Source organism: Periplaneta americana, chromosome 9 (assembly GCF_040183065.1).
Source record: "Periplaneta americana isolate PAMFEO1 chromosome 9, P.americana_PAMFEO1_priV1, whole genome shotgun sequence".
NCBI lineage: Eukaryota > Metazoa > Arthropoda > Insecta > Blattodea > Blattidae > Periplaneta > Periplaneta americana.
In genome coordinates this window covers 51,143,912-51,163,875 of record NC_091125.1, presented here as the reverse complement: position 1 = coordinate 51,163,875, position 19,964 = coordinate 51,143,912, and the positions used below count along the sequence as shown (strand labels likewise).

Genomic DNA, 19,964 nt, shown 5'->3' with positions numbered 1-19,964 from the left:
GTAATACTTTTGATAGAAAAGACGTTGATGTTCGTTGTAAAGGAAACCGCTCAGCTGACATTGTTGAAAGCTGAGCGATTATCGTCAACGTTGTTCGCTCGGCTAAGATCGCCATAGCGAAACCATAGCTTCAGCTTTGTTAGAGCTGGGACATATATATATATATATATATATATATATATATATATATATATGGTGTCAAGGGAATCTCTTCCCTGAAAGTCCAACTTTTAATAACAACGATTAATATAACCAATTACTCGAGATTATTTTAAAATACTTATGAAGTGTGTCTTAGAATTAGTTTCAAGTTGAATACGTAGCTTGGACAGTGGCTTGAATACTATAACCACTATAATTATTTATAAGAACCAGAATTAATTTTGTTGACCTAGATCGCCCGTTCGGAAAATAATTCAAATGTGTCAAAAGTCACATGTATCTCACTGATACCGCTTAGGGTAGCTCTTCTTTCTCTACTAGAAAAATAAGCCCACAACTTGTCTTGAATGCTAAATTCATTCAGCAGAATTGTTGCCTCCAAACTTAGTGCTATCAAATTTTCTGATGGAATAATACTTCGATAAAAAAAAAAGACGTCGATGTTTCCTGTAAAGAAAACTACTCAGTTTACTTCGAACTCTGATCAATGATCGCCAACGTTGTTCGCTTGGTGATGATGGCCATACGCCATAATGAAACAATAGCTTAATAAATTGGAATTATAAACATGTCTTCTATTTCGTGCAAAATTACCGATATTCCTGATAGATATGAATACATTTTACACCATACAAGAAATATAAACACTATATTAGGCCTATCGAAATTCAACTTTATTTCATTTCGTCCTATTCAAATTCCTTCTTTATTCATTGCTTATTAAAAACATTAAACATTATGCCACATAAGTGAAGAGGATATACGAACAAATTTGCAGTGTATAAGCTTGGATATCATAGTTAAAAAAATTGCCTATATGTCAGTGTGATCTGTGCGTATAGTCTATACACAATTTTGCGATTTTTTTCATTATAAAGACTTTTAATATGGTATCTAATTTTATAATAGCAGTTTACAATTTTATAAAAACGATTTATTAAAAAATAATATAAACTAGCCAACTTATAACTGAAACAGGCCTGCAGAATTAATCCGTGGTAGTGGTGGTGGTGGTGGTAATGTTGAATGATGGATGATGATGGCGACAACGATGATGATACATTGGACATCTTAATCGACATCATCCTAGTCACATAGATGAGAGGGTCGCAAGCCAAGAATCACTTTGTTATAATGTGATGCTGGAATTGTGTTTTTCAGCCAAAATAGGAAGTGACACAATTTTTGCATCACAATAGTTTCTTTGCACTTCGTGTTATTATGTGTAAAAAGTGAAAGCAAGAAATAATTTAAGAGTTGAAAGTCATAAAAATATAAAATAATCACATCACCTATTGTGTGGGGGAATACGCAAATGCATGGAGGTTTATGTTGGCAGTGTAGCAAAAGTCGGAGATCGATATAGAATGTCCGACCATCCAGCCAATAAAACAGATCGGCGCCAGAGCGCCTTCCTTTTGCATCGTTATATGACGCAACATCCAGTAGAACATTGCAGAAACGTATATTGGTATGGTTTGGGAGCATTACACATATTTGCTTGTGGCTTTAGATTTCAGTGGTTTCGATAAATTACTCATGTCACAACAGATGTATGTACATCGCAGCTTCGCGGCATAAATAAGGTAAGTAATATATGTTAATCACTCTTCAGATATCACAATGAGTTTTATAGAGAGGAGTCATGTCAGGAGTATGAGAACAGAGCTATACGTACAATATTGTGAAACCTGTATGAAACAACAACAAATCGTGTCACTCGAGAGTCTCTTGCTTCTCTTTTCTGTCATTGTGACAATCTTCCCTCTGTAATGAATATTTCACAACATATAATAGTACAGAATAAAATAAATATGACACTTTACGTCGTCATTGGTTGTCATGTTATTAAAGCTACATTCATTGAAGTGCGAAACTAAATGAAAAATGCCTCACATTTTAAAAATAAGTTAGATAACGTCATCTTGGTTAGAGCTGTAGTTACCTATATCAAGGTTTCAGAGCCATAGTGGGCCAAGTGCCATTTATTAAAAACGGAGAAAGCAAGGGTTAAAATTAAGTGAATACTATAACTTTATGAAGATTGACATATCATTCAGTTTTAATGTATATACTTTATATTACTTGCTAATTATTTCCATTGAATTATGGCAATAACTTCATTTTAACCCTCGTTTTCTACGGTTTTAGTAAATGACGCTTGGCCCACTATGGTTCTGAACCCTTCATATATTGAAGGTATATGAATAAATGAGTATGTAATATTATACAAGCTGGTGTATTTACAGAATACGACTTGGCGCAGAGCATCAATAGGACAATTTCTACCGCTAGGTTCACCCCGGCGTACTAGAATGATGATTTTTTGTTCCGTCATTACATTTTGTATCGTGAAAATCGTCGGATTAATAATTGTGCATTACTGGTCAAGTACGAAGAGTATAATATGCCAAGCATATTACAATGTCAGTCCTATTTGAGATTTGTTGATGACACGTTAAATAACAGTATACAGATTTGTTTCGAAAGCCTGATTTTATTCAATTAAAACGTTTGCTTTCAAACTACTTTCTTCAACTACTTCTTTTACTTTGGCAAGATGGTTTTCATGTTCCGTGTTTTTTCTACAGGTTTCGCTTTTGAAAACTACACAACTTAAACACATCGGTATCGTCTGTCTTAGCTTTCCGATAGGCTGATTTTGATTTCTAATCTTCATAGTATTTTTTTATATTTTAATTTAGTAGCTTTCGGAATTATTTTATTTCCAATTGAGCATTATGTGGTCATAGTTTTTTTTATGTGTTTCAGAGATTTCTATAAGTGAAACATTTGCTTCATTGAAAGTTGATGTATTTCGTTCAACATCAGGTTAGTTTTCCTTTGCAGGATAGACTTTATTTAGCACTTATGTTACCATTCTTTTGTTCGTTGTTTGAATAAATTTGTTTATGCTTTGGAAAATTGTTAAATACGGATGGTACCACATTAGGAAGAAAACTTTTTCTTGTTGCGTTAAAGGTAAAATCAGCTTCTTTGAAATTCTTCTGCAGAAGCGTCACACTTTGCTTGACGTCCAAAGAGTCCCTGCTTGTCTCTTGGCGAGAAATGGCTAAATATCATTTATTCCTTAGTTCATCATCTTGTTAAAAATGATGAAACGATGGATCACATTCTTTATTATATTGAAGAGACAAGACCGAAATTGGCAAAGCACGACAACGCCAGACCACATACTTTTATGGCAACTCGTCAAAGGTTAGTCCATCCGCTTTATTCTCCAGATATTGTCGCTTCCTATTTTTGTCTATTCAGATCCCTACATGATTTCTGTGCCTCAAAATTTTGCGATTTTGTGATTACAGCCTAACACTACTGAATTCCATATAATGAGATCGATCTGAAGGTATATTCTGTTAAGTTCAGGGACGACTGATTTCGGGTTTAATGAATTTTTTTTTCAAAAGAAGATGAAAATTTATTTGGATTGTGCTACAGTAAATCCCATATAACTCTCTTTACTTCTATGCATAACTTATGATTTTCAAGATATACTATGGTTACATTATATAAAAAATAGAAGGAATAGGTTTGTAACTTTACCAGGAATGAAAAAACAACGTGAAATTGGTCTTTTTTCATATATTCTAAAGTTGATCAAATGGAATTAAACAATACCTCTGAGGTACAGATTTCCTTAATGGCAAACGCCTCGCTTCCTTGGAGGACCGCAGACTCAACATGGAACAGTTAATCAACCAGAAAACCGCCAAATTTTGAAGAAATGTAATTTATAAGTTTTTAGAGAAATGGTAATATATTGCCGATAATAATGACTGACCCATACTGTACAAAAAAGGGGAAAGGAATTGGCCACCCTACACCATTATCTCCTGGCCTAGTTGCCTCATAGAGATGGCATGTTGATATCACTTGTGAGGCTCAGATCTGTCTTCGGACAGTTGACTAAACAAAAACTGTTTAAAATAATGTTTGTTTACAAAACCTTAATGCCTTCTTTCCTTTGAATGACCTTGTTTTTAGTGTTTTATAAATAAATCCCATATTGTATTCCAGATTGTCCGGCAACTTCTCTGTCGTAGCTGTGCTGGAGGTGTGCAGTGTTTTCAGGCGTTGTTAGTGGTAGAAACGTACTGTACCTAACGAACGAATTTATGACAGTTCCAATAATATACAGTATTATGGCTATAGCCTATAACTTAATTACTCTACGCTATTCGATATTTTACATAAAATTATAACGTACTATTATTTTTACCATTACCACCGCTAATATTACTACTCGATTAGTTTAAACAGTATAATTATTCGAGCATTGAATTCCAACTACTGTAGATTGAAATTCTTCCTACATTATAGGGAACTTACGGTAGGAAAGGTTCTTGGCTTTTCATTTATGTACCGTACTATACAAATAGAAGTTACGTCTGGGTGTATACATCTCTTCTTACGTGTTTCCGAAGTGGATTCCCGCACATACTCGTGATGGTTTTTCATTCAGCGTTGAAATTGGGAAAAACAGTATGGAAAGAATTACAGTGAACTTAGTACACTTTTTATATTTATTTATTTATTTATTTATTTATTTATTTATTATTATTATTATTATTATTATTATTATTATTATTATTATTACTTTAGATCACAATTGAATAATCGCTTAACTAACTACTGTGTCTGCTTTGGAGCGACACAGCACAATATGCGACGTACCGTACCTCAGCAGAGGAGAACAGCATCAGTGCACGAGGTAGGGAGGAAAGACGATACATTTCCTAGCGTACTGGTCGTCCATACAGGCGACCCAGTTCAATTCCCGGTCAGATCGTGATGGAATTTGTGGTGGACAAAAAACGTTGCAAAGGGTGTTCTCGGGATACTCCCATATCTATCATTTCCCCAACACTCTCCAACTCCCCCTTATTTCATCTTTCATCTGCAATAGTAAAAAGAAAAGTGCAGGGATGAAGTATTGGGAGTAGTACGGCTGACATAGAAAGGTCTTGGGGTTCCTATGGCTCATCAGACTACTCGTATGCTGACGGTACCTGACTCCGTCAGGGTATGAAACAGGATGGCCCACCTGTCAGTGTCCGCTGATCAAGAAGGGCTTGAGGCTCCAAGCCCCTGTGACTTATCACGATATTTGTCCGCGAAATAGGACCTGGTTCTATTAGGGGCTCAGACGGGATGGGCTACCTGTCAGCGTCGGATTTACTATTGCCAAGTAGGCCATCTATCGGTCTTGGACAACTATCGGATAAATAGGGCACACAATGGGCCGAAACGTGAGTAAGGTGTAGGATTCATTCCGAGTCCAGCCCTCTTAAAGGCAAGCCAAGACAAAAGCATGCCACTCAGGCTAAACAACTCTTAAGTGGTAGCGTTGCTTCAGAAGTGTGTGTTCTAACAAAGCTTTCTTGTTCCAGAACCCTCCATCTGAATCCGAATGTATGATGTTTGGCAGTTTCATTAAATCATCCACAACACTATGTTGCATGTTGGTCAGTTACAGAAAGTGAAACAGTCGGGAGTGTTTAAATGCGTCACATTTCTAGGTTTTAATAAAACGGAAGTATTGATACTTTTGTTTGCGATAAATCTAAGGAGTCGATTTTGTGAATGAATTTTGATTTAAGTGCATGATGGAGAAATTGATCCTAATCTCGTTTTGTTTTTGGATGGTGCTTGATTCCACTCACATGCAGTCCCATATTTACGCATGTGCCACATGAGCTCGAGCACTGGGCGGCAAGTTCTGAGGGGGCAGCAAAATTGAGAAAAGAATAAATCGAGCTGAAAATAAATTTTCGATACCTTCTTACTTCGCAGATGCCTGTTTTAAAAATCAGCATGTGTTAAATTGTTTTTACATTTAACTTCTTTTTACAGTTTGCTAAATGTCTAAGATTTGCATAAGTCAGTTGCTGGGGGCGCAAAGTTTTTTACGGGTCCATATGCATATACACAGATATACAGATTTCTAATGTTTACACATCTTTCTGTGCCTAAAGTCTTAAAATCTTATTCTTGCTCTCCACACTTCTCTGTCCATCCACTTGTCCCATATGCATAACACTACCTAAATACGGGTCTGCTTAAATGGCTATGTTAATACGCAAGAAATGTATAGAAAATGAAGGTAGAGAGTTTCACCATCTTTTTGCATAGCATGGGCTAGCGCATAAATTAAAAAAATGAAAATAATTAGTATTTGGTTAATCTAGTGAAGCGAGTTTAACCGCAAAATCTCGTTGCCGGCCAGCTGGGAGAATACGCTCCATAGCCCGTGAACAACATTCCGCGCTCACGTTTCATAGATAATCTGCTAACTCAGCACTTCTCAGTTTTGAAGGAAATATGTGCTTCGGTCATATAATTATCTTCCTGTAATAAAATTCTCTGGATCAGTAAATGCTGCTCTTAATTGTTTATATGCTGCACTTTCTGAACATTTTTCCCAACCTTAACATGGCTATGCTATTTAAAGAAATCACAACATTTTCAAGTAGCTGTCGATGAAGTAAATTCTGGATTAGTAGGATATATCAGGCTTCACTTAACACTGTTATTTAATCATTGTACGCCTTCATCTTTCAGGTACAGTATGAAGGCTTGAAGAAAAATATAATTTTAGGCTCTTTCAAGAACGTTGATGAACAATGTGTAGCTGATAGAATATCTAATTGAAATTATTCTATCTGTTTCAGGATAATAAGAGACATATTTGATTATGTCTTAATCCAACTGGATAGCAATTTGCCAGTAGCCAGAAACAATGCCAGTGTTGTTATTAAGAAAAAAGAATTAATATTTCAGGAAAAATGTCATCCAGGTCCTCAGATGAATTGCATGAAATTCATTTTTTCACTCAGGAATCATTAGCGACCATTGAAGACAGAATTCAAAATGAATGTTCGAAAGATAAGGAATTTAAGAATGAGGACAAACCCAAGTTAATTCCGACATTTGTAAGTATTGAACTGTATGCTAAATTAGTATGCATGTTTTAAGAGGCTTTTTTCCATTTTTGTCAATACTCTTCCTGTAAAAAAAAATGTTCAAGAAAGTAATTTATTGTAGTACAAATATTGAAATGGTGGTTATAGTATGTGACATTAGTTGGAAGAGAATATTAACTTCTTAATCTCATCTCTACCTATGTAGTATATCATCTTTAATAGTTCTGCCGAAATCTGCATCCATTATATTAACTCCCAAAGATATTCGCTTAGCACAAATGCACATATTCTAAATCCCTAGTTATTATGTAATTAAAAATTTGTTTTAAATTAATTGAATAATATTTAAGTTTATTTTCAAAATCGATTAATTGTAAATTCAAATTATTAAAAACTAGTGGCTTGTAGCAGCAACTGCTGCTTGATAGAGATTGAAAATCACAATAAAATTCCTATACACAAAGTCCCACATTACTGACACTATTAATGACATTCAAAAACCTAACACAACTGCATTAATAACTCAAATGAAGATGAAGTACATTACGTGAACCACGGCCCTCTGCACAACACTACGAAATGAACTGCAAGATGACCTACGGTATACGTTTTTGCTGCGATGGATGCATATATTTTTTTTAATTTTTACATCGTAATATGTAATATTGTCTTTATGCATAATTTCACTTCTTGAAACGTTGTTACAAACATCATTTTCTACATAGTTGTTTATGAGTTCTTAATGCACTATATTTCTAAACGTTCTACCACATTTTCTTAGTCGACTAGCTACACTCATAATAATGAACTAATAAAGAAGAATTAAATTCACAACATAACAACAGCGTATAGATAATTATACAGCATGGACACTTCGCGTCGGTACCTTTGATGTGGCATGACTGATTTCAATGACCTTCAAACCAGTCTGAGCGTGAGATTCTGCTTTCTCCCAGGAGTAGCACTGACATCACACCAGCTAGCAGTCGACACAACGGAAATATAACACATACAATTAATACATCTAGGTACATTATGTACTCAAATAAAATAAATTGGACCCATGAAATAATAAATCCGTCATTAAAGTTAATGTCTAGACTCTAGAGTTGCTTTATAATGAGAGTTGAGACGTTGACTCCAACAACAATTAAAATATGTAATGATTTGATAGCACTGAAAATGGAAAAACAAAACTCCTATGAGAAGTAAAACCATATACCTATATTATATTGGATACAAATATTAAGCGAATTTGATACATAATTAAGATATAGGCCTATGGATCATATTATGAGGAAACAAAGAGGAAGGCAGAACATAGGAAAGTTGGGTTTGCAGTGAAAAACCTGCCCTTTGGCAGAACACCAAATGAATGAATGAATCCTCTTGAATCTGAAGATACCTCATGGCGCCAATATTTACTGCAAATGTCACTGTTTCGTTTAACAATTTTTTTTTTAGCTTTTATTAATTTGACTTCTGTTGTAAAAAAGTAGTAAACATATCGTATTTTCTCGAAAACCTCGCACACTTTTTTTTTTCCGAAATATATAAGTAGAAAATACGGGTGCGCGGTTTATTCGAAATGAAATTGGCAACATTGCGCGACTTTCCTACTGCGCAACTCCTAAAGTGGTAGCGCTTGCCATTATCTTTCCGCGCGGATATTTCAATTGTTAACACTTTTAAATGGCGTTTGGATTAGCAGTACATGTGCCAGAATCAACTTCAACTGTGATAAGTGTATATTTTTTGCGTCTTATATTTTCAATTCTGAAAATGAATACCACTAACGGTATGAGATTGCGATCTTTTATTTAAAATGATCAAAGATGCGGAGAGACATGGAAATCGTGACACGTGCCATTAATGTGCAATGTATCGTGTAAATGGCCGACTAAGCAAACTGGCATGCGTGCACATAGGATGGGTTTGAAATGCGTCCTGTTCCAGAATAAAATTTAATTTCTGTTAATTGAACCGTATTTGTGTCTAATTGTTCTTAATTTCTTTTGTTGAAAGATTTTTTTTCCTTTCAAAATTGGGGTGCGCTGCTTATTCGAGGACGCGGGGTATTCGAGAAAATGGGTATACAAAATGACCTTACAAGCTAATGATTACTCCTGAGGACCCAAACGTAGGTATTTAGTATTGAATAAGACATGGCATTTTCTTATTTATTTTATTTTTACAGATATTGACTCTATGACACTGTGCAATCTCGTAAACTTAAGTTCTCGATATGTCTCCCATTGTTGTTGGAACCTGTACTGTACACTGTGACACATAGTAAGACACAAATCCCTGTCACTGTCAGCTCCAATGTCATTATCCGAGATGAACTGTTTTAAATTGTTCACTGTATGGGGCATCCTCTCAAAAACCTTAACCTCCACGGATGTTAAAGTAACTCGCATCTCATTCTCCTCTGCCGTCCAGATTTCGTTGCAGTAAACATTGAACCCATTTAATCAAATTTATCTCTTAAATTTGTCAGGCGTGTTGATACTGTTGGTAGAGAGTACAAAAGCTTCTTGCAACGCTGTTCGCACCCTCTCTTCCAGTAGTGCTTTAGAATCCACTTTATTTGCTCTTGACTCTAATTTCCTGCCATCTTCTAGCATTTCTAAGTTAAATGCTACACATAACATTCACACATTTTCTTTACTCTATCTATATAATAAATAATACATAACATTTTGTTTTCACAATAATTACCTTGATTAACTATATTCATAAAGAAAATATACGATCAGTATTGTATACTGTATAGAGAATAGTACAAATTCTATTAGACTTAGGTATACATAAACGAATTTCTTCTCCTATCAATATTTTAAAGTAATGTGTTGATTTCTTGCCTCGAACAGAAAAAGAATTTTGTTACCAATGATGAAATTCCAAAGCCAGATCATGCACTGCAACAAGGGAAACGTATTCCTTTTCGTTTTCGGGAAAGCCTCACATCTGAGCACATTTCTGTACCAGTGGAGGATATTGACAGCTTCTATGAAAACCAGAGCGTAAGTAGATTTTTATGCCCTTTCTAAACATTCACACACACATATATATATATATATATATATATATATATATATATATATATATATATATTTACAAACGTTATGAAATAATACCGTTGCATGCTAAAATAATTTCAGCTCTTCAACTGCATGATTTCGTATTTCATTTCTTCTTTAGAAATAGATACCGGTAAATTAAATAAAATATATATCGTTATCATATTGTATGTACTCATAGTTTGTAGAACATATTGACGCGCAAATGTTTGAAGTATGCAACAACAGAAAACGGAAGATTTTTCATGTCAACTATGTGCTTTTCTCTTTCCATTCTTCTGTCTGTACATCCCTTCATTTATTTACATTCCATTCTTAACTTAGAATGTTGGATAGATTTTGCTAGTATTTGTATAGAAATTTCTTAATATACTTTTCTAACAATTTTATTGAATGAGAAAAATACCAATATAAAAATAAACCAAACTCCTTAAGAACTTTGATTTGGTCACTGGCTGAGAAGAAACTGCCTACTGAAGGATGCACTGGAAGGAATGATTAACGGGAGAAGAGTTCGGGGCAGAAGAAGATATCAGATGATAGACAACATTAAGATATATGGATCATATGAGGAGACTAAGAGGAAGGCAGAAAGTAGGAAAGATTGGAAGAATGCTGGGGTTGCAGTGTAAGACCTGCATTTGAGCAGAAAACTATAAATGAATGAATGAATGAACTAGACAATAATATATATATACTAGTGGCTTGTGCAGCAATTGCTGCAAACTAAGTCCATAAAAAGTTCAAATAAAAGTTGTTCAGATTTATTTTCAATGAAGAATACCAGACATTTTGATAGTTATTTGCTTCCATAATAGTGAAACATACTCCCTCTGAATTTTTTTTTTTTTGCCAAATACTTTTCCTTGAACATATCCGTCTTCAGTTCTTGAGTTTCAATGTGAAATCGCTAGTAACAATGTCAGGATTATTAGTGGGTTTTTCATGTGGCAGTAATGCAGTAGCTATTTCGGGTCATTGCGGATTGTATGTGAACGTTAAGAAAATGTAAGGCTTGTCATGCTTTGAACAAAAGACTTAGCATCTTGGTATAGCTGCTGCATGTTTCGTGAACTGCCCTGAAATGTAGAGGGCAGAATCACTTTTTCCCCCCTAAGAGATCTTGCTGAGGTGATCAAGAGACTACAAAATCTTGTAGGCCTCTTATTTTATCAATAAGTAATACCTTTTGGTCTTTTATTATGAACTGTAATTTTTTGCGCTTCTTCCAGACAATACTGATCTATCAAATACTGCTGGATTAATTTGTGTAACAATGAAAGTTATTTCGTATATTTTCTGTAATATAGGCTGTTGTGAGAAATTTATTGCTGAGATGTGGAAAATGAGGCGAATGATATATCAAAGTTGTAGAATCTTATATGCGCCCTAAATAAAATTGTCCATCGTAAATCGTTAGCAGTTTCAGTGTTTCATTTGTTGCTGGTTGCGGGAAATAAACTTACTCATCACGGTAGCAAGAAGTGAAATGGCATGCTATTTTCCCTACAACAAAATATGCTTGGCAGCGATCACAAATCTAATCAATTAGACCAAAGAAATATGAAATTAATTTTGATGTAGTTTAAAGACGCAGCTAAAATAGGAAGCATGACTCAATTACTACCAAGGAAAGTTAGAGAATCAGACATATAAATATCTATATCACACTGCCATTACATATATGAAAAGGACCCACACCACTTGATTAATAATTGTAAAAGTATTTCATTTTTAATAACAATATTGTTACCTTACGTAAGTTTTATAGTTTTCAGTAACATGAGTTTATGTAGGCCTATAGCCGTTACTCAGTAAATTATAGAAATGAAGATCTAATATAAAATATTCTTTCTTTGAGTCTACTTACATAAAGGCCCAAAAGCTTTCACTTTCATATATCAGTATAGCATTATGTGTTGCATTAACTATAATAATATAACTCTCTGCATCAAAATCCACAGTTAATTCCCGATTTACCACGAAAATCGTCTGTAGCTGCATTTAGATTGGCAACAGGACACGATTGTTTGGCCAAACACCTGCATAGAATTGGAATATATCAGTCCCCTAACTGCCCATTGTGCAACTCAAACCAAGAAATGGATTCGGAACACCTCAAAATCTGTGATTCAGTGGCTGGCCATGATAATATCTTTGAAAAATATTGGAGTGCAAGAGGTCAAATGACTTTATTGTCAAACGCCTGGCATTAGAAAACAACAACATACTTCATTTTTAATGGTAATAATGTCATCAAACATTCTTAAGTTTTGTAGTTCTTAATATCCAATACACAGCTGTACTCTGAAAACTACAGACCAGAGAATCAGACCTGTAAATTATTTTTATACGTTATCAAAAAATTGCACAAATGAAGATCGACATATTGGCATTATGATGGGAAAGAATCTGAGCCGTCAGCAATCCTGTAGGTCATGGCTTTCGTGTAATAGCCTATTGTTTATTGTAGTGTGTGTTTTGTTTTATTCTGAAATGCAATTAATTAGCTCTCAAAACTGACGAAAGATGGATTTTGGAAAATGATGTAGGAAAATTGACATTTCACTGAAAACTACTTTTTTTTCCGAAAAACTTTGGTCCCAAGCTTCAAAATGAGGGGTGATTTATTAAAATCCGTTCAGCCGTTTTCCCGTAATTTCCATTACCAGTTCAAATTATATATATATATATATATATATATATATATATATAGATAATTATTGCTTTTTAAGACAAAGTTAATTTAGTCACGTAATAGTTATACCTTGATAAGAACAAGAATTTACTTCCAATGGTTGTCTTATTTACAGCGTGGGTGATGACTTTAAAATTAGATTATTTTTTAGGGCATTTTGAGTTACTTTTTCACAAGCCATATGACAATCAGTCAAGACAACTCTTATGTCTATCTGCATACAATATTTTCTCCTAAACTATTCAGCACATTTTATACACATTCAATAAGTTACCAATTCATCTGAACAGTCATTATCATTACTCACTAGCCGACTGGAGCAAGATTAAGGGGAGCATACACATAAAGAAGGTAATTTACTTCAGCTGCAGCCATTACTTACATCATTTCCTTATAAATGTGATATTTATGGACATGTGAATAGAAAGGAAAATGGAATAAAATGGTCACGGGCAATACGTTTACTACATTACGTAATTGTATTGATTATGACTGTATTTCATTACGAAAATTGTCTCTCACGTAGGCTAAGTGCACTTATTTAGATTATAAGAGACTTTTGGTATCGTATTGTTCCATATTGACATAATATACACATACGAGAAGATACGATACAATAACTCCTCTGATTGAGGTTCTGGCTGGTATGTACATCTAATATCAGGCAGTACATCTCACTTGACGATATGTTTCAGAGAAACAATAATATATTGTTTGTATGCATCTGAAGTCTGACTAGGGTAATGTGTAGCTAATCGGTGATGTGTGCAATGGAGGGGGGAAAAGGAAGAAACTAGCACCCTACCCCATTATCTCCTGGCCTAGTTGCCTCATAAGTGGTGACTTGTTAGTATCACTTGTAAGGTTCAGACCTATCTTCGGACAATTGACTAAATAACAACAATAATATAATATAATATAATATAATATAATATAATATAATATAATATAATATAATATAATATAATATAATATAGTATAATATAATATAGTATAGTATAATATAATATAGTACAATATAATATAATATAATATAGTATAATATAGTACAATATAATATAGTATAATATAATATAATATAGTATAATATAATATAATATAGTATAATATAATATAATATAGTATAATATAATATAATATAGTATAATATAATATAATATAGTATAATATAATATAATATAATATAATATAATATAATATAATATAATATAATATAATATAATATAATATGATATAATATAATACAGCATAATATATAATTGCAATGCAATATAATGCAAATGATGAGGAGGTGAGACCTGGCATGTGAGCTGTGCGAGAAGGGAAAGAATGAGCTATCAGAAAGAGAGTTTATTTTTTCCCAATGGTTAATATTACATGAATCTACAGACACGAAATCCATCTCAGACTTAAATCTTTCTCCTCCTTACCTATAGGTGATACAGCCATGGTACATGATAAGGTCACAAGATCTCTACTGTAATGTAATATTAAATAATATTAAATAATATTAAATAATAATAATAATAATAATAATAATAATAATAATAATAATAATAATAATATACAAGAAAGTATGTAAAAGGGAATAATGTTTGATACACGACACACAATTTTCTTTGCAAAATTTTATCCTTAGTTTGCAAGGATGTAAAAAAAAAATTAGAGTTATTCTAATAGAGCTCTGGGCATAAAGGGGAAGTAAAAAGGAGCAAAGAAACCCCCGCCCCTGTCCTTTTCGCATACACCGTCTTAGAAACAAATGCATAGTAACGTACTATGGTGGATTTGAGGCTACCAGCGACAGCCGAAAGTTCGTAAAAGCTACGACGTCTGCCTAACAATTCGTTACTGAGCAATATTTACCTACCTGTCTGCCCGTATCCTACCAAAACATTACTTTCTCAGCCGAGGAAGGTGGAGTTAAGGATTGGCCTGCAGTGACTCGATTGAGATATTAGTGCCCAGGCCTGTTCTAATATTATACACATGAGTAGGATCATAATAGAAGGAAAACAGATTCAGTGTCGTAAGTACGGGGAGCAGGTGAAGCAGTCCGCTCCAGTTGCAGGCTTGCCGGGAGGGGGACTAGCTGCAACATTTCCGTCAAATACTTCTCCTGACCTGGGCCACAGGTATTATGGCTGTAAATGTGTTTCTTTAGCCATCTCGAAGAAATTAAACATATTCGGAAGTTTGCCCATCTGATATTAACGTGCAGTCAAGCGGCCATCATATTTCCAACGTTATCACAGGGTGTCTAATTTTTCTGACACTGCCGGTAACCACTGCATCAACTGAGAGATCGTTCTCCAGACAGTAAAGAATTACCTAAGGAGCAATACGTGCCAACATAACCTGAGTGGTTTAGCAGCTATATCAAATGAAAGATCTAGAGGTCGCACATTGGACCATGTGCTTGACAAGTTTGCAAGTAAGAAGGCAAGGAAAAATGAATTTTAAATAAAATTACTCTTAAAACTTTTATCCTATTAACATTTTGAATTTTTAGGAGGGAATTACACAGTTATAATTACCGGTAATGCAATTAAACCATAAGGAGAAAAGAAGAGATAGATTTTAATGAGAAAGACTTTGAAGTGAACAAAATATTTTACTATAATTTTATTAATGCTATGTTGCTTCTTCTGTTATAATATTAATATATTCCCTTTATATTTTCATCAAATCACGTAAAACCGATACATAAACAATAAAAACCCCTATAGGCGAAAATAATAATATTGGCACTTTGTTTTGGAGGGTATAGAATTAGCAAGAAAAATGGTTTACCTGAGAAAAGTTATGGCTTTAAGGGGGCGTAGGAGAGGAAATTGCTCCAAGGGGCCAAATGGTTAGTTACGACACTGAACATATTGCATTTTATTTTTGTTTTATTAGGATTGACTGTAGATTATTTTGGCGACTGATTAATTAATAAACTTGGTGACAATGTATTTGATATATCCTTTTATTTTTTTTTCAGACGTTTGTGGTGATAAATAGAAGAAAATTTATTTTCCGATTCAGTGCAAGAAATGCCTTATGGATTCTGGATCCATTCAATTCAGTCCGAAGATTTGCCATTTTTATTGTGATTCATCCTTTATTCTCATTACTCATGAACGCAGTCATTGTTATCAACTGCATAGCGTTGACGCAGTCTATACTTCCTGCAAGACAACTTCTTAGGTAAGTTACAGAGACATTATTATGTTGTGAGGCGAGAAAACAGCGGGTGACTCTTGGCCCAATGCTAACGTGGTTTCCGGCGAGCGCGTAACCATTTCTCCAGCACTTCTATGATACATAACAGTACTAACAATAAATGTTCAATAATTAATTTGGACTACCATGTTCACAGTTGTTGCTGAAAATGGCCCCCATTTGCCACCACACACAACTGACATCTTCTGATGAACAAATGAACAAGACTCTTAAGTTCTACATCATTGATAGACTCGATTTCTTCTCGTATATAGTCTTTTTGTTCATCTATAGAGTGAGGATTTTGTCCTATAAACGAAATTCTCGTCTTGTTTTCGCACACGACCGTTTGCCTTTTACCTATGTACACACGTTCACGCAATGAGAATTTATTGGTAGGCATTAGATCTAGCCACTGTATCAAATACAAAAATAAATAATACCACAATTACATATAGTAAGACAGTAAAAAATTTAGGGGTATATTTAGATTCAAATTTAAATTTTCAAAGTCAAATAACCTACATATGTAAGAAAACTTTTTCCATAATTCACTCCCTCAGACACTTAACCAACGTTTTACCTCTCAGCCTTAAAAAGAACCTGATCCAAACTTTAGTGATGCCCCACTTCGATTATTGCGATTCTCTATTCACTAATCTAAATACTGATCTTGCCCATAGACTACAGCGTGTTCACAATATCTGCGTTCGTTTCGTTTGTAACATTAGAAAATTCGATCATGTAACACCGTCACTAGAATTGTTGTATTGAAATCCACTTAAAGGAAGAAGATTCTTCAACTCTCTCTTATTACTATTTAAAATCATCCACACCCTCTTACCTAGCATCTCGTTTTGTTTACCTTTCACTACCTCGAACCCGGAACATGTACCTTCTCTCTATTCCTCTGCACAGAACATCCTTCTACTCATCATATTTCAGCATATCTATTCCACGCCTCTGGAACTCTCTCCCTGATTATGTCAGAGACTGTCGGACAATATCAAAATTCAAATTTAAATTAAAAAATCACATTCTAGTTCATGGAATTGCTTGTTGAACACCTGTCAGGTTGCGCAACTTCGGCTTAACCTATGACATATAGTAAATATAGTAACTATACTGTTGTAAAATTGACAATTAATATGTAATGTATTTATTATTATCATTATTATCATTATTATTATTATCATTATTATTATTATCGTTATCAGTTATCACTATCATCATTGCTATCTCTGTTTTCTTCATTTTTTCTTGTATTAGCTCGATGAGAGCTCTATAGTGTTCTTTTGACTCAGTTGTCCCCCTATAGGGCTTTAATTTAATATGCATTATTTTCATCAGTGTTTGTATTTCTTTTTTGTATTTATATGTGCTATGTGGTAGGATGGAAGGGAAGGCCTTATGGCCTTAATCCTGTCAGATTAAATAAATAAATAACTTAAATACACAATAATAACTAAAATTTAGATTCTAACTTTATACACTTGAAGAATCAAGACCTTTGTAACACGACTGGTGACTACAGCGAATGCCGTATGCCGACTGAGGATCCTACGCCGCACCTCTAACAGCCCGCTCAGGGAACGCGTCGCCAGTAACCCGCCGTTTTCTCGTCTCACGTCATAATAATGTCTCTGTATTTATTACTGGTACAAGCATTTACAATAATTCTTGATAGAAATATGAGCTCTTGTTTTTACTTGGAAATTATTGAAAACAATCAGAAAATGGATGTCCATTCATCAGTTTAAACTTTCCTAGGCACATCATTATCCATTGTCGAGCCATTCTTGTCATTAGTTCATTGGCTTACGGATTCTAATTGGGTCGAAGGCGATTGACTTTCAAGGACAATAAAATAGTTAATATTCTTTTCTTAGGAAGGGCAGAATAACACTTCAACATAATTTTATTATCATGCACACGAAAATGTACACCAATTTTGAATGGCCAATACATTCTTATTTGTGATATTTTCTTTCAGTTATATTTTCATTGGAATATTCTCTCTTGAGCTGGTGCTGAAAGTGGTGGCAAGAGGATTCCTACTTGAACCATTCACATACCTTAGAGATCCATGGAACTGCCTCGACTTTGTATTAATAATTTTAGAGTAAGTAGCAAAATACAATCCTAATGGAACCAGTACGTGAAGAAAAACGTAGCAGTCCAATTAACAGTGCTTTTGCGACGGCTATAATGAATATTATTATTTATTAAAGAGTTTAGTGTGGTGATGCTTCATTTAAAATTTATTGTGAACAACATTTATTCTTTTTGCTTTCTTATTAAAGTTGTACGGAAACATGGTTTGGTCCTGATAATAAACAACGTAGAGTCGTAACATTTTCCTCCTTCAGAAATTGGCTATAAAGAAATGTGTATGGATACTTGGTGTGCATCCAATAGAGATAATTCCATCACTTACGGTTCGTAGTTTCCACATTGTGAGAGACTGAAAATAGGCACTTAATATCACCTGTAAATAATTGTCAGAGACCTCGGAGTTGTGTAGTTTATTAATTTATTTACATATTTATTTCATGAGTAAGTAGTTAGAACATTAAAGTTACTGTTTATTACACTACACTGACCATCACTTGGGAGGAAGAACCGTCACGAGTTCATCGTGCAGTAAATTCTTGCTGGATACAACTTTTGTAGCCTATGAAGCACTTTGCAATTGTTCTTACACCAACGTAAATAACAACAAAAATTATGAATGACTGTGTACGAAGAGCGCAATGAATGGTTGGACCCAACAAGCTAGATACTATAGAGAGGCTGAAGACCTCTGAAAGTTGAAGACAATTGAACATTGGTCCGCCATATTTTGGTTAGTCAAAACAAAGGGGCTTGGCTCGGATGTTGTAGGAAATGACTGTGATGAAGTTAGTATTATTGTGAATTGAGTTACATGTTAAGACTATGTTAATAAGTAAAAAGTAAAATACACACAAAACTTTACGTTTTATAAGAGCTGTAGGCCTATGATTTATTAGTTTCACTAAATATAGCCCAGATATTAAATGACAAGCTATACTCAATGCAACCAAAGCAAAGCACCTAAAGACGGATGAATGTATTCGGCAAAAGAAAACTATATAATTTTTTGACTTCGTCACAAATTTAATTATCTTACAGCTAAACTAACCTAATATGAAATCATGTAATTCAGTGCTCACCAGGTGATTTCAAGAGAGACGACGGATCTAACTAATAGGAGTAAAATATAGAAAAGATAATGGCGAAAATTAAAAAAAAATCCAATAATTAAGTTATTGAGAAAAATTCATTTGAAATTGGTATTAACACATAACTTTTGAAAACTGTAATTGAGGGGCGTTTTCACAAAACTCATCTACATTTTCTTCGATGTTGAGGTTTTAACGTATCCTTATGTTTTTGGGTCAGGAGAATCCAATGATGCTATCAGAATTAAGCTAAAGTGGGTAAATATGTGAGTAAATTGATGTTGAAATTAAATAACTTTTTCAAAACTCGGTATCTATATTTAGCGAATTTTTACAAAACTTGTTATATACAAGAGTTGGCATTAAATACATGTTATAATACTTATTTTTCACTTTGTGGCCGCGCTGGCTAAAGAATACTTTGTATACAGTTTTCTTTCACTGTTAGACCAGTTTGTACTGCTTCAGGATGCATTTAAATCGCAACATTCTGTAGACTGTTGCTCAGCAGAACAAGGTTAAATAATATTCAAGAAAAATGAGTGAATGTGTGTCACCCAGTGCAAGAGATTCCAAGAGGCGCAAGAGGCATTGAAGTGAACAAGAAATTCTACCTGAATTTTAAAGGAATGTTGATTCTGGTGATTTACCAAATGTCACTTGTGTT

The 19,964-nt window shown here is 34.0% G+C and overlaps 1 protein-coding gene across 1 annotated transcript in view; it reads left to right on the top strand.

Moving 5' to 3' along the window:
- Nucleotides 1–1,564: 1,564 nt before the first annotated feature.
- The window catches only part of LOC138705921 (sodium channel protein PaFPC1-like), a 127,470-nt gene continuing 109,070 nt past the window's right edge, over nucleotides 1,565–19,964 (top strand). The window contains exons 1-5 of the mRNA XM_069834696.1: nucleotides 1,565–1,748; nucleotides 6,855–7,115; nucleotides 9,980–10,132; nucleotides 15,874–16,079; nucleotides 18,088–18,216. Coding sequence (XP_069690797.1) covers nucleotides 6,969–7,115; nucleotides 9,980–10,132; nucleotides 15,874–16,079; nucleotides 18,088–18,216 — 635 coding nt within the window. The 5' untranslated portion in view covers nucleotides 1,565–1,748; nucleotides 6,855–6,968. The remainder of the gene's footprint in view (nucleotides 1,749–6,854; nucleotides 7,116–9,979; nucleotides 10,133–15,873; nucleotides 16,080–18,087; nucleotides 18,217–19,964) is intronic.